Below are 12,806 nucleotides of genomic sequence, written 5' to 3' on the forward strand. Positions count from 1 at the left end.
AGCAAATTTGGAAAACTCAGCAATGGCCACAGGACTGGAAAAGGTCAGTCTTCATTCCAATCCCAAAGAAAGGCAATGCCAAAGAATGCTCAAACTACCGCACAATTGCACTCATCTCACACACTAGTAAAGTCATGCTTAAAATTCTCCAAGCCAAGCTTCAGCAATATGTGAACCGTGAACTTCCAGATGTTCAAGCAGGTTTTAGAAAAGGCAGAGGAACCAGAGATCAAATTGCCAACATCCGCTGGATCATGGAGAAAGCAAAAAACATCTATTTCTGCTTCATTGACTATGCCAAAGCCTCTGACTGTGTGGATCACAAAAAACTGTGGAAAATTCTGAAAGAGATGGGAATCCCAGACCACCTGACCTGCCTCTTGAGAAACCTGTATGCAGGTCAGGAAGCAACAGTTAGAACTGGACATGGAACAACAGACTGGTTCCAAATTGGAAAAGGAGTACGTCAAGGTTGTATACTGTCACCCTGCTTATTTAACTTCTATGCAGAGTATATCATGAGGAACGCTGGGCTGGAAGAAGCACAAGCTGGAATCAAGATTGCCGGGAGAAATATCAATAACCTCAGATATGCAGATGACACCACCCTTATGGCAGAAAGTGAAGAGGAACTCAAAAGTCTCTTGATGAAAGTGAAAGAGGAGAGTGAAAAGGTTAGTTTGAAGCTCAACATTCAAAAAACCAAGATCATGGCATCTGGTCCCATCACTTCATGGGAAATAGATGGGGATACAGTGGAAACAGTGTCAGACTATTTTTTTAGGCTCCAAAATCACTGCAGATGCTGATTGCAGCCATGAAATTAAAAGACGTTTACTCCTTGGAAGGAAGGTTATGACCAACCTAGATAGCATATTAAAAAGCAGAGACATTACTTTGCCAACCAAGGTCCGTCTAGTCAAGGCAATGGTTTTTCCCGTGGTCATGTATGGATGTGAGACTTGGACTGTGAAGAAAGCTGATCGCCGAAGAATTGATGTTTTTGAACTGTGGTGCTGGAGAAGACTCTTAAGAGTCCCTTATACTGCAAGGAGATCCAACCAGTCCATTCTAAAGGAGATCAATCCTGGGTGTTCATTGGAAGGACTGATGCTAAAGCTGAAACTCCAATACTTTGGCCACTTCATGCAACGAGTTGACTCATTGGAAAAGACTCTGATGCTGGGAGTGACTGGGGGCAGGAGGAGACGGGGACAACAGAGAATGAGATGGCTGGATGGCATCAGCGACTCGGTGGACATGAGTTTGAGTGAACTCCGGGAGTTGGTGATGGACAGGGAGTCCCTGCGTGCTGTGATTCATGGGGTCGCGGAGAGTCGAACACAACTGAGCGACTGAACTGAACTGAACTGACTGATATATATATACATATATGTATGTATGTATGTATGTATGCTATTTTATAATGAGAATGATTATTTGTAGTTTCTAGTCTCTCTTATACTTTTCAAACTTCCTTGGTTATTTTATTCAATAATCCAATGAGGCCTACTAGTCCTACATTACAGAAAAAGATGGGATTCTCATTACAAATCTTGAAGCCTGTTCATGACAAAGTCAAATATTGTCCCAAGAAAGTTCCAAATCTCTTACTCCATCATCCAATCCCCTCTCTTCACAATGCAACCTGATTTGACAATCTCATATTTGCTACTTACTCAGAATGGCCTTGGGGACTGGGAAGAACTCCCCATACTTCTTGTTAAAACTCTGTGCTAGATCCTGAGTTAGCTCCATGTGCTGGACTTGATCCTCCCCAACAGGAACGTGTGTGGACCTTTAATGAAAGACAGACAGAAGAACTCAGCAAGGTTCCTGCTTATAATGAAATGATATTGCAAGCAGCTGCATTTCCTGTGCCTGTGTCACTGTTGGTGTTCAACAAATGTTCACCAGCTACAGACAGAATGTTGAGACCCAAGTCTTTATCTGTGTATCAGACAGATGCCAAGGAGATGTTTGTCTACTCTAGTTCTGTGTCTTCCATATCTGAAAAACACAGCCTTCAACACCAGTGTGACAGCATCTTGCTGGGAGGGAGGAATGGTATCCTAAAGAGCATATGCTCCAAGCATAATTGTATTTTCAACCACTCCTCTTTCCCTCACCCAGTCAGCACATATTATCCTAGCTTTGACCAGATGCCTTTTACTTCAGGGCTTGCACTCACACTTGAAAGACACTCCACCGCACTCTTCAAATCAAAGACGGCAGAAAGTTCTTCAGGCAAGAGTTTCCCTCCCTGTCACACAGGGAGTGACTCAAAGTCTTTTTTTGGGATCTTGTCTGTTTTTATGTAAATTGCAATCATATCACAGTCAATATGCTAAGGGAACTTGAACAAAATTTAGTACAATGGACGGATCTCAAAAACAATGTTGAATGAAAAAAGCAAGTCGCAGGAGACGTGTAGAGTACACTGACATTTATCTTAAAAGTACATACGACAATATTACATATTGTTTATAGATGCAAATACAAATATAAAAACATACTGGAAGCTTCTCCAAAGATTCATGATCATAGCTGCTTCTAAAGAAGGAAAAAGAATGGGTCTGGGGAAAGGAACAAAGGAGATCTTGATTTTATCTGCAATATTTTATTTTTATTTATTTTTCGAAAATAATTTATTTGCTTGCACCATGTTTTAGTTACAGCATGCAGGATCTTTGATCTTTGTTGCAGCATGCAGGATCTTGTTTTTTTTTTTTTTTTAGTTTGACATGTGAACTCTTGGTTGTATGTGGTATGGGAGATCTAGTCCCAGACCAGTGATCGAACCCAGGCCCCCTGCATTGAGAGGGCAGATTTCCACCATTGGACCACCAGGGAAGTCCCTGCAATATTTTGTTTTATTAAAAAATGAAGATGGGCCTTTCCCTGGCAGTCCAGTGGTTAAAACTCTGCCCTTCCAAAGCAGGAGGTGCAGGTTTGATCCCTGGTGGGGGAACTAAGATCCCACATGTTTCGTGGTATAAGCAAAAAAAAAAAAAGAAGATGTAAGATGAAAATTATCAACATATAAAGACATTGTTTATAATTATTTTAATCCCATATATAAAGTTTGCTGTGTTGGAACATGAGGAGGTATATCAAACTAAGGAAGATGAACCAGTATAGAGAAGTCTGGATGGGGAAAACGTTACACTGAAATATTACTCAGGAAGGAGACAGGTGAGTTTAAGTATGTAGTGTTAGGCTAGGAGTTGACATTTGATAATACAGTTAATAAAGTGTTGTAGTTTCTTGTTCAAGGACGTTTAATATTCTGCCTGGGGAAGCATCAGCCTTAGAGTACACTTGAATATTTAAATGACAGTTGTACATATGAGTAGAAAAATAGCAACTTTTCAAAACAGCCACAGAAAAGAAAAACTGCTAGAAAACTATGGTACTTTGTTACAGAGAGAATCTACTAGCCTTGTGGTTAATTAATGGTCCCTGAAAAACTGGAAGAGATTATTTTCCTTGTGCATTACCGGCTACTGGTTTATTTGAAAAAATTATCTAGAGTATGAGGAAGTGAAGGTAGTTTTGAATAGCATTAAGATTAGATACTTTATCCCTGATTTAAAGCTATATTACAAAGCTACAGCAATCAAAACAATATTGTACTGAAACAAAAACAGACACACAGATCAATGGAACAGAACAGAGTCCAGAAATAAACAAGTGCATGTACAGTCAATTAATCTATGACAAAGGAGGCAAGAATATACAATCGAGAAAAAACACTCTCCTCAATAAATGGTGTTGGGGAAAATGGACAACTACATGTAAAAGAACCAAACTGGACTGGTATCTTATATCATATTCAAAAATTAACTCAAAATTGATTAAAACCTTGAATGTATGACCTGGAACCATAAAATTCCCAGAAGAAAACATAGGTGGTGATCTCCTTGACATTGGTCTTAGGGAAATTTATTTTGGATCTGACTCCACAGGGAAGGACAGCAAGAGGAAAAATAAACAAATGAGATGGCACCAAACTAACAGACTTCTGTGTGATGAATTAAAAGTAAAGTGCTGAAGGTGAGAGACAGAAGCAGGATGAAACCTTGGAGAAGGTATCCTGCGACTGTTCTTTTTCATGTAATACATCTGCTCAGAGAATGAAAGAGCCAGGCAGGCAATAAGAGAAAATCTATCTAAGGCACTAATACTAACCTAGTTGAGCAACACAAGCAATTGGGCTGGGGCACAGCACATGATTCTGCCCTCCTGCTAAATTCTGAGCAGGGAATTCAACTAGCATCCTAGTAGAGAGATGGTGGACACAAGGGCCTGCATAGATTTTTGTCTGCTGGCAAACACTATTTGAATATAGTTTTCTTGTTCTGATATGGATTTGAAAAACCCTACACATAAAAATGGATCTATGAGGACTTCCCTGGTAGCCTAGCAGTTAAGAATCTGCCTGTCAGTGGAGGGGACATGGGTTCAATCCCCGATCGGGGCAGATCCCACATGCTGAGGGGCAACTAAGCCCGCACATCACAACTAGAGAACTAGAGAGTAGTCTCCGCTCCCCACAACTAGAGAAAAGCCTGTGCAGCAACAAAGACCCAGTTCACCCCCTCCCCCCAAAAAAGAAAGAAATCAGTCGATCAAACAAACATGTGAAAGACCCCAATACAAGGCCTATGAAAAATATCATGGAATGAAGGAAAGGGAACTTTACCCTTCAGAGCCTGAGCAAGGTCAAACATTTGAAAATGAACTTTTACAAGAAACAACTGTGGGGTTTTTTTTAAAGAAAACTGCTGGGTAACCTCAATAGGATTCAAAAGGGCGTGGCTGTTATTATACATGAGCAAGAAATCACAATAGAAGAAAAACAAACATAGGTGGTGACAGAAAACAATGAAATGAAGAGAAAGTAAAATGATGAAGGAAACCAAAGAGATAATAGAAGAATTGGGAGCAGTAGGAGCAGAATCTCCTAAGGACAGGATGTATCAGTGACCTGGAAAAGAAACCTGAAGCTCTTCAAGAACTCAGAGCATGAGGAGAAAGAAATGACAGGCTGGAGGGCCATCCTCTGACCTAGAGGATGGTCCTCCTCAGGAAGACATCAGGACCATGTGAACAGAAGAAATAACCTAAAACAGAAGGAGAGATTAATGAATTAAGAACAAAGAAGTAAGCAAACAAAAGTGAAGGAACACAGCAAGTTTCAATTATATAAAAAAAAAAAGAAAAAAACCTGGGACTTCCCTGGTGGTTAAAACTCCACATTCCTAGGCATGGGTTTGATCCCTGGTCACAGAAGATCCCACACGCCTGGTGTGGCAAAAAAAAAAAAAAAAGGAAAAAAAATCCTAGAGAATCACACCAAAACACAATCCAGAAAAAATTTTAAATTACAAACTTAAAGAAAAATCCTATAAGCCAATAGTTAGAAATAAAGACAAAAGTAAGATTGATTGTACAACACTGAAACCATGTTTATATTGTTGTGAGAAAAAAGTATTAAAAACCTAGCCTAGCCAAGCTGTGTTTTATATGTGAACTATACTAATAATAATTGAGGACTTCCCTGGTGGCTCAGATGGTAAAGCATCTGCCTACAATGCGGGAGACCCGGGTTTGAGTCCTAGGTCAGGAAGATCCCCTGGAGAAGGAAATGGCAACCCACTCCAATACTGTTGCCTGGGAAATCCCATGGACGGAGGAACCTGGTAGGCTATGGTCCATGGGGTCGCAAAGAGTTGGACATGACTGAGTGACTTCACTTTCACACTAATAATTGGGTTTTCCTGGTGGCTCAGATGGTAAAGAATCTGTCTGCAATGCAAGAGACCCAGGTTCAATCCCTGGTTCGGGAAGATCCCCTGGAGAAGGGAATGGCTACCCACTCCAGTATTCTTGCCTGGAAAATCCCATGGGCAGAGGAGCCTGGTGGGCTACAGTCCATGGAGTTGCAAAGAGTTGGACACAGCTCAGCAACTAACACTTTCATAATAATAATAATAACGATGATGATGATAAAGTAACTGATAGCTACTGAACACTTCCTATATGCTGCACACTTAGCTAAGTACTTTTAATGCATTCTTATTGTATGTAAATCAATTTTACAGATGAGGTAACCTGAACAGAAAGAAATTCTCAGGCTGGAAGAAAACTTGAAAAGGACTGGAAAAAAAGTTGAAGTAAATCTATAGACTAAAGAACTCAGAAATGGAGATGCTGAGGTAGAAGGACTGGCTAGAAAAGATTAAGAACATAAAGTCTAAATTTTGGTTACAATTTGAAATAGAAAATGATGTAGTCTGAAATCAAGTCATTTTTGTAACAACAGTCAATTGAAAATCCCAGGTTAGTTTACAAAATCAAAAGCAAGTGTGAGTATAGACTCAGGATCTGCAAGTGTAATGAATAACCCATCTTAACCACACAATATCACAACAACATTTTTTACTTGAAAAGATTAATGAAAGAGTCAAAAATATATTTTCAAAAATAGACAATGGTATACAAATGGACAATGGTCAGACATTCTATGATCAAAAATTTCTGACCCAAAACCTCTGGAGCAACCAACCAAGGAAGACAAACCAGTCTCTGCAGGAATGGACCCAGCATGGTCAAGACTTGGTTAATAACTGCCAACATCCCAATTCTTTGTCCAACTTAGGACCAACCAGAGAAAGTCAAATATGTTTCCCAAACAAATCACATAAGATGCCCCATTTCTAGTTAGCCTCCAGCTTCCCCATGGTAACAATCTCTAAGCAGAGCATCCCTGAGGACTTCCTTTCCTATAAAACCTCTCTACTCCCCCACCTGCCTGCAGAACACAGTGATGGTGGCTGAGTCTCTTGCTGTGGCAAGCTCTGAAAGCCTATTTGTTCTCATTTGGGTGGTCTTTGTTTAAAGATGATCACTACTAGAATTAAAACCAGAAAGCACACCTTCCAAATCACTGGAATAGATAAAAACAAAGAAAACACAATCTCTCTATAGAGCACAAGGCCCAAAACAAAGAAAACATTAAAATCATTAAAACCATAAAATATTTAATGATGTGGAAAAACATAAGACAAAAAAACCCCACTCAGGATGCAAACTTTTTGGAAAATATACATAATGTGCATTCAGATAAAGAAGAGGCCGTAGTGGTTAGAGTGGGTGCTCTGGTGTTAGGCTGGGGTCTTGCTCTGCCACTCACCAGCTGGGTGTTCCTGGGTGAGTGTTTAAACTAAATCCCTTTTTTTTTTAATTTTTAAAGCTGACTAATAATAGTTCCTACTCACAGAGTTGCTTGCTGCTGCTGCTGCTAAGTCGCTTCAGTCGTGTCCGACTCTGTGCTTGAGGAATGAGTAAAATAATGCATGCATGCTAAGCTCATAGTTGGTGCCTGGTATCTAGTGTGCAAACAAGGAATATTAGCTGCAAAATCTGGTTTGGAGGAAATGGCACGTGTGTGTGTGTGTGTGTGTGTGTGTGTGTGTCTGTGTGCATGTGCTCAGTCGTGTCCAACTCTTTGCAACCCCATGGACTGTAGCCCACCAGACTCTTGTCCATGGAATTTTTCCAGGCAAGAATACTGGAGCAGGTCACCATTTCCTACTCCAGGGGATCTTCCTGAACCAGGGATTGAACCTGCATCTCTTGTGTCTCCTGCATTGGCAGGTGGATTCTTTACTACTAGCACCACCTGGGGGAAAAGTACCAATATGTTAAAAAGAATAGAAATAGTAGAAGTGATTTCTCACTTTTTCCTGGTTGAATATAGAATGCTTAAATTATATCAGAACATTGAAATGAATTTGTGAGAGACTTGACTCTCCTGCCACTGAACTCTTTAAAGACTGAAAACAAGATGATGAATCCTGGAAAGTTTATAATTCAAATATTTAAGGCAGGGAGCTGGATCTATTGAATGTATTGCTCTTGTATTCTGCTAGAATATTGCTCCCTTAACTCTTACTGGTGCCTTGATTTCAGGTCTAAGCTTAAATATCACCTCTTTGGAGAAGACTTCCCTAACTCTACTCTTCAAAGTTAGCTTCCCTGTTATTCTTTTTCACAATATCTTATTTACTTTCTTTATGGTGCTAATCCCAGTCTAATAATTTTACTTCTTTTGTTTGCTTATTTAATTGTATCTTGCTTTCTTTCCTGCTAGCAAATAAGCTTTTTGAGACCTTGTCTTGCTTTTCAATGTATTTCCAACACCTAGTAGAGTTGCTTGGTAGGAGGAGCTCAATAAATATCTATTCAATAAATGAATGATCTCAGGAGGAAGTAACTATAGTTTATATAGGTTTAAAGCAAGAGAAAATTATAATAAAATCCGCTCATGATCAGAATGAGTTAAAATCATAGCTCCGTTAGCTACTATTGAGTTATCACAGCCAAGTTTCTCACTGTTCTAAAGCCTCCATTTCCTCTATAAAATGAGGATCATAATGGTGCTGACCTCTTACTGTTGTTTCAAAGATTAGATAAGATAACCAAGCATAGTTTTTGATAGTAAGAGCTCAATAAACACGGGCTATTAGTATAATGCAAATTCATTAATATCTGACAGCATGAAAGACAAAATGATACAAGAATGATAATATTGGGACCTTGATGTGTGGTACATTGTGACTTTTTTCAAACCAGGACCGTTTTCCTCTTTGATAGCAGACTCATACCACAAACATAAATATCAACATAGAATCCTGGAGACAGTCACAGACCTGGGCAGCAATCCTGATTTGAGTAGAAAACATATTACAAACTGGCAGTTCATATATCTGATTAGGTAATCCCCAAATATAAATGGTACGATATAGGACTTCTGAGGAGTCTTTTAATTTAAGGAAAATAGGGACAGGATAATGAAGGGAAAGGGAAAATCCAGGGACCATGACAAAGGGTCAGGAAGTCATTTCTCTTCTTCGAAGGTCAGTAGATTTATTTAGGAAATTCTACAAAATCATGTCCTGTGATCTCCTTTCACACATCCTGGAGCAGAAAGTTACTGACTTGATGAGAAATGAAAACAAAAATCTTCTTTTTTATGTTTCCCACAGTATCCACAACCTGGTACATGCTCCTCTCTGAGGTGTACATGTACTCACCACACCTTCCTAAATTTCTCTTCTGCGACTGGACTTTGCACTCCTGTCTTGTAATTATAGTAAGGCCGACATGCAGAGGTCATCTTGACTGCCCCAAACCAAATTAGCCAACAGGGTAGGTTAAAAAGCAATTACAGTAGCCCATAGGAAATCACAATGGACTGCAAATAACACAGAAAAAACAATTACCATAATCAATACACTTTAAGCACATCAAAATGAATATTTCCACATGTCAAAATGGTTCCAGATTCACAAAGCAACCAAACTAAACAGAAAACACATTTAGTTTTCATAATGACTCTGCATAAGTCTTTGCCTTCTGTCGGATCCTTGCCTCTTTGCTAACAATCCTGAGAGGTTTTGCTTTTACAAAAAGGGATTAAAAATTTTTTTAATTTTTTTCACCTGGACCGTTTGCTCCACTTGGCTTTTTCATCTGACTTTAGTTTGTTTGTTTCTAGTCTTTCCTCCCTCTGCTCCTGCTGCTCCTTTCACCTCCTATAATTTATCTTGGCCCTTCCTTCGCATCCATTGAGTTTACACTTTACATTAATTCAGCCTGTCTTTGATTCTGCTCACTTATGGGGCTTATTCTCTTCACATTTTCAACCTCTCTCCTCACAGTCTTTCTTTCACTTCAAATAATTTAGTGCTGTTCTTTTAAAATTTATACCCTACATAATGATCTCCATATTAATGTCTTCTCTTTTTCCCCATTTTCTTTTTTTTTTCCTTACCCTGACTGTACTTTCTTAGACACAACATAAAACAAAAGTCTTTCATAATTTTGATTGTTACAACTTCTGTCACACAACAATGCGTCTGATCTTCTTTGGTGACTAAACCATGTTTCTTTTGCTTAGTTCCTTGTTGCATCTACATTCACTTGGGATCCACCCCACCCCTCAGGCAGAATTAGTGTCCAGATGAATAATCACTGCTTACATGTATTGGCTCACAGAAATTTGTTCCTTTGTTTTTTTTTCCCTACTTCTTTGGCTGTATTTGTGCATTTTCAGCACTGCTGCCTTTAACCAACCTGGCTGGAATAGGGGTTTGGTGCTTCTTTTCCTTTCATAAAGGATGAAATCACCACCACTGGTAATGACTCTTTAATTTAGCAATTATTTATTGAAGATCTATGATGTCCAAGGCCTGGTGTCGGGACTATGCGAGACATAAAGAAGGTTTTAACTTCTAGGGAGTTAAAGCTTCCGAGAGAGGAGAAAATACCACATGAAGTTATAAATTCTTCTGGCTAATCCTCCTACAGTATTCTCTATCTCAGTGAATGGTAACACCATCATCAATCCTGCTGTGTAAGTCAGAAAACTGGGGACATCCCTGATGGCTTTTTTCTCATACACAGCCAATCCATTATGAAGTCTCAGCCATCTTACATCCTAGAATCTTTTAAATCTGTCTCTTCTCTTCATCTTCTCTGCCACCTTTGTGGTCTAATCAGACTAATGAAAGAGCCTCTTAGTAGCCTACCAACCTTGGCTGAGCCCCTACGACTCATCCTTTATATTAATCAATTCTCTTTTAAAAGTATAAATCGGATCATTTCACTCTGTTCTTAAAAGTGCACAAATACCTTCCCCCTGCTTTTAGGAGAGTATTCTGAACCATCTGGGGCTTCCCAGGTGGCTCAGTGGTAAAGAATCTGCCTGCCAATGCACGAGATGAGGGTTCGATCCCCGGGTTGGGAAGATCCCATGGAGAAGGAAATGGCAACCTACTCCAGTATTCTTGCCTGGGAAATCTCAGACAGAGGACCCTGGAAGGCTACAGCCCATGAGGTCACGAAGAGTTGAACATGACTGAGCAATTAACACTTTCACTTCACTTTCTCAAGCTTAAGATGGTCTCAAAACCTCCATTCTTGGGTTCCTTACCGAGTTCTGCCAAAACACTTACATAAATCCTTCATACAGTTATCTGGAAAGCTCCTCTTCCACTGCCTTCCCTCATGTTTGTTCTCTAGCCCATCATGGGCCACTCATCCTAATGCTGATTTTGACAAAAGAATCATGAAATCTATAATAGCTCTTCACATCAACATATTATGAGGGGCCACATATAGATTTGCTCGTGAGAAAAAATATGAATTTTTTGGTATATATTTTTGGTTTTTTGTATTTATCTATATTTATAATGTATATATTCATAAATATTCTAGTTATCATATTTTTCAAAATTCAGAAATATCTCAAACAAAAAATACCCCAAGTGCTTGAGCTCTGTTGTAGGGAAAACAATGGTACAGGCTAAAAATCAGACCTGGTTGAGTTCTGCCTCTGCTACTTATTATCAAGCAATTAGGGGTTTCTAAACTTTGGAAGGAAGCACAGTAAGACAGATGAGAAATGTATGTCAGCAGAGTAAATGTTATAGTAAACAGAGCTGAGTTTACTGTACTTGTTTGCACACTTTGCAGTGGCCCAAAGGACACACATGCCCAGGAAGTGGGGGATGTGCATAGTGTGGCAACAGTACTCCTGGGAATAGTCTGAAGGAAGGTGGCAGGAGAAAAGAGTCCAAAGGAAGAGTCTGTGAGCTGGAGCACGTGTGGCTGGTAGCAGGATGTCTGGCCTGAGACCACACAGGACAGAAACATAGGGTTGTTTCTCTTAAGAAAAGGAGCATGCAGTTCCTAGCTCCACATCTTTGATCTGATTGTGGCATTACAGGTAGATAGTTTCTAGGCTAAGGTAGGAGACAATCATCTTGAATATAATTACCTTGGATTAAAAAAAAATTATTTATTTTAGCTACCCTGGGTCTTAGTTGTGTCAGGCAAGATCTTCAATGTTCACTGTGACATGCGAGATCTTTTAGTTGTGGCATGCAAACTCTTGGTTGCGGCACGTGGGTACCAGTTCCCAGACCAGGAATTGAACCCAGGCCCCCTGAGTGGGAATAACCACTGGACCACCCAGGAAATTCCAGTTCCTAGTTTTATGGAAAAATACTTTTGCTTAATAAATTAATATATCAGAATCCTGACAGGAATAGGCAAAAATCTGCCACCATAATTTTCCTCAGAAAACAGGAAAAAATGAAGTAATCTGATAGCATTCTTGGTGTATATTCTAATCATTAAATATATCAGGAAGATTTAAAGAAGGAATATTTATAGTATGGGATTTTTTTTTTTTTTTTTGGCTACAGGGGGATAATTGTGGGTGGAAAAGAACTACTAATCCTTAAGTCTTAACCAACTGTGAGAACCTGCTGACGTTGGGCAGAGTGAGACAGACAGGAAGCTATTGGAAAGTTCTTGGTGTTTACCTGCCGCATCTGAAGTAACTATTGTTTTATATAAGAAAAGAGGACATTCTCAACCTCACACTTGAGTTGAAAGAAAGGTTCCGTTCCGTTCAGTCCCTCAGTCGTGTCCGACTCTTGGCAACCCCATGAATCACAGCATGTCAGGCCTCCCTGTCCATTACCAATTCCCGGAGTTCACTCAAACTCATGTCCATCGAGGCGGCGATGCCATCCAGCCATCTCATCCTCTGTCGTCCCTGTCTCCTCCCGCCCCCAATCACTCCCAGCATCAGAGTCTTTTCCAGTGAGTCAACTCGTCACATGAGGTGGCCAAAGTATTGGAGTTTCAGCTTCAGCATCAGTCCTTTCAATGAACACCCAGGATTGATCTCCTTTAGAATGGACTGGTTGGATCTCCTTGCAGTCCAA

At 39.8% G+C, this 12,806-nt stretch overlaps 1 protein-coding gene across 3 annotated transcripts in view; it reads right to left on the reverse strand.

The window, feature by feature from the left end:
* The window catches only part of WARS2 (tryptophanyl tRNA synthetase 2, mitochondrial), a 105,784-nt gene that overhangs the window by 8,299 nt on the left and 84,679 nt on the right, over positions 1 to 12,806 (reverse strand). For all 3 annotated transcript variants that reach the window (XM_055402049.2, XM_055402047.2, XM_088835624.1), the window contains one exon: positions 1,680 to 1,798. In XM_055402049.2, coding sequence (XP_055258024.1) covers positions 1,680 to 1,798 — 119 coding nt within the window. The remainder of the gene's footprint in view (positions 1 to 1,679; positions 1,799 to 12,806) is intronic.

The sequence above is a fragment of the Moschus berezovskii genome, chromosome 4, assembly GCF_049115385.1.
Source record: "Moschus berezovskii isolate FMDL1 chromosome 4, NW_MosBer_1.0, whole genome shotgun sequence".
Lineage (NCBI taxonomy): Eukaryota > Metazoa > Chordata > Mammalia > Artiodactyla > Moschidae > Moschus > Moschus berezovskii.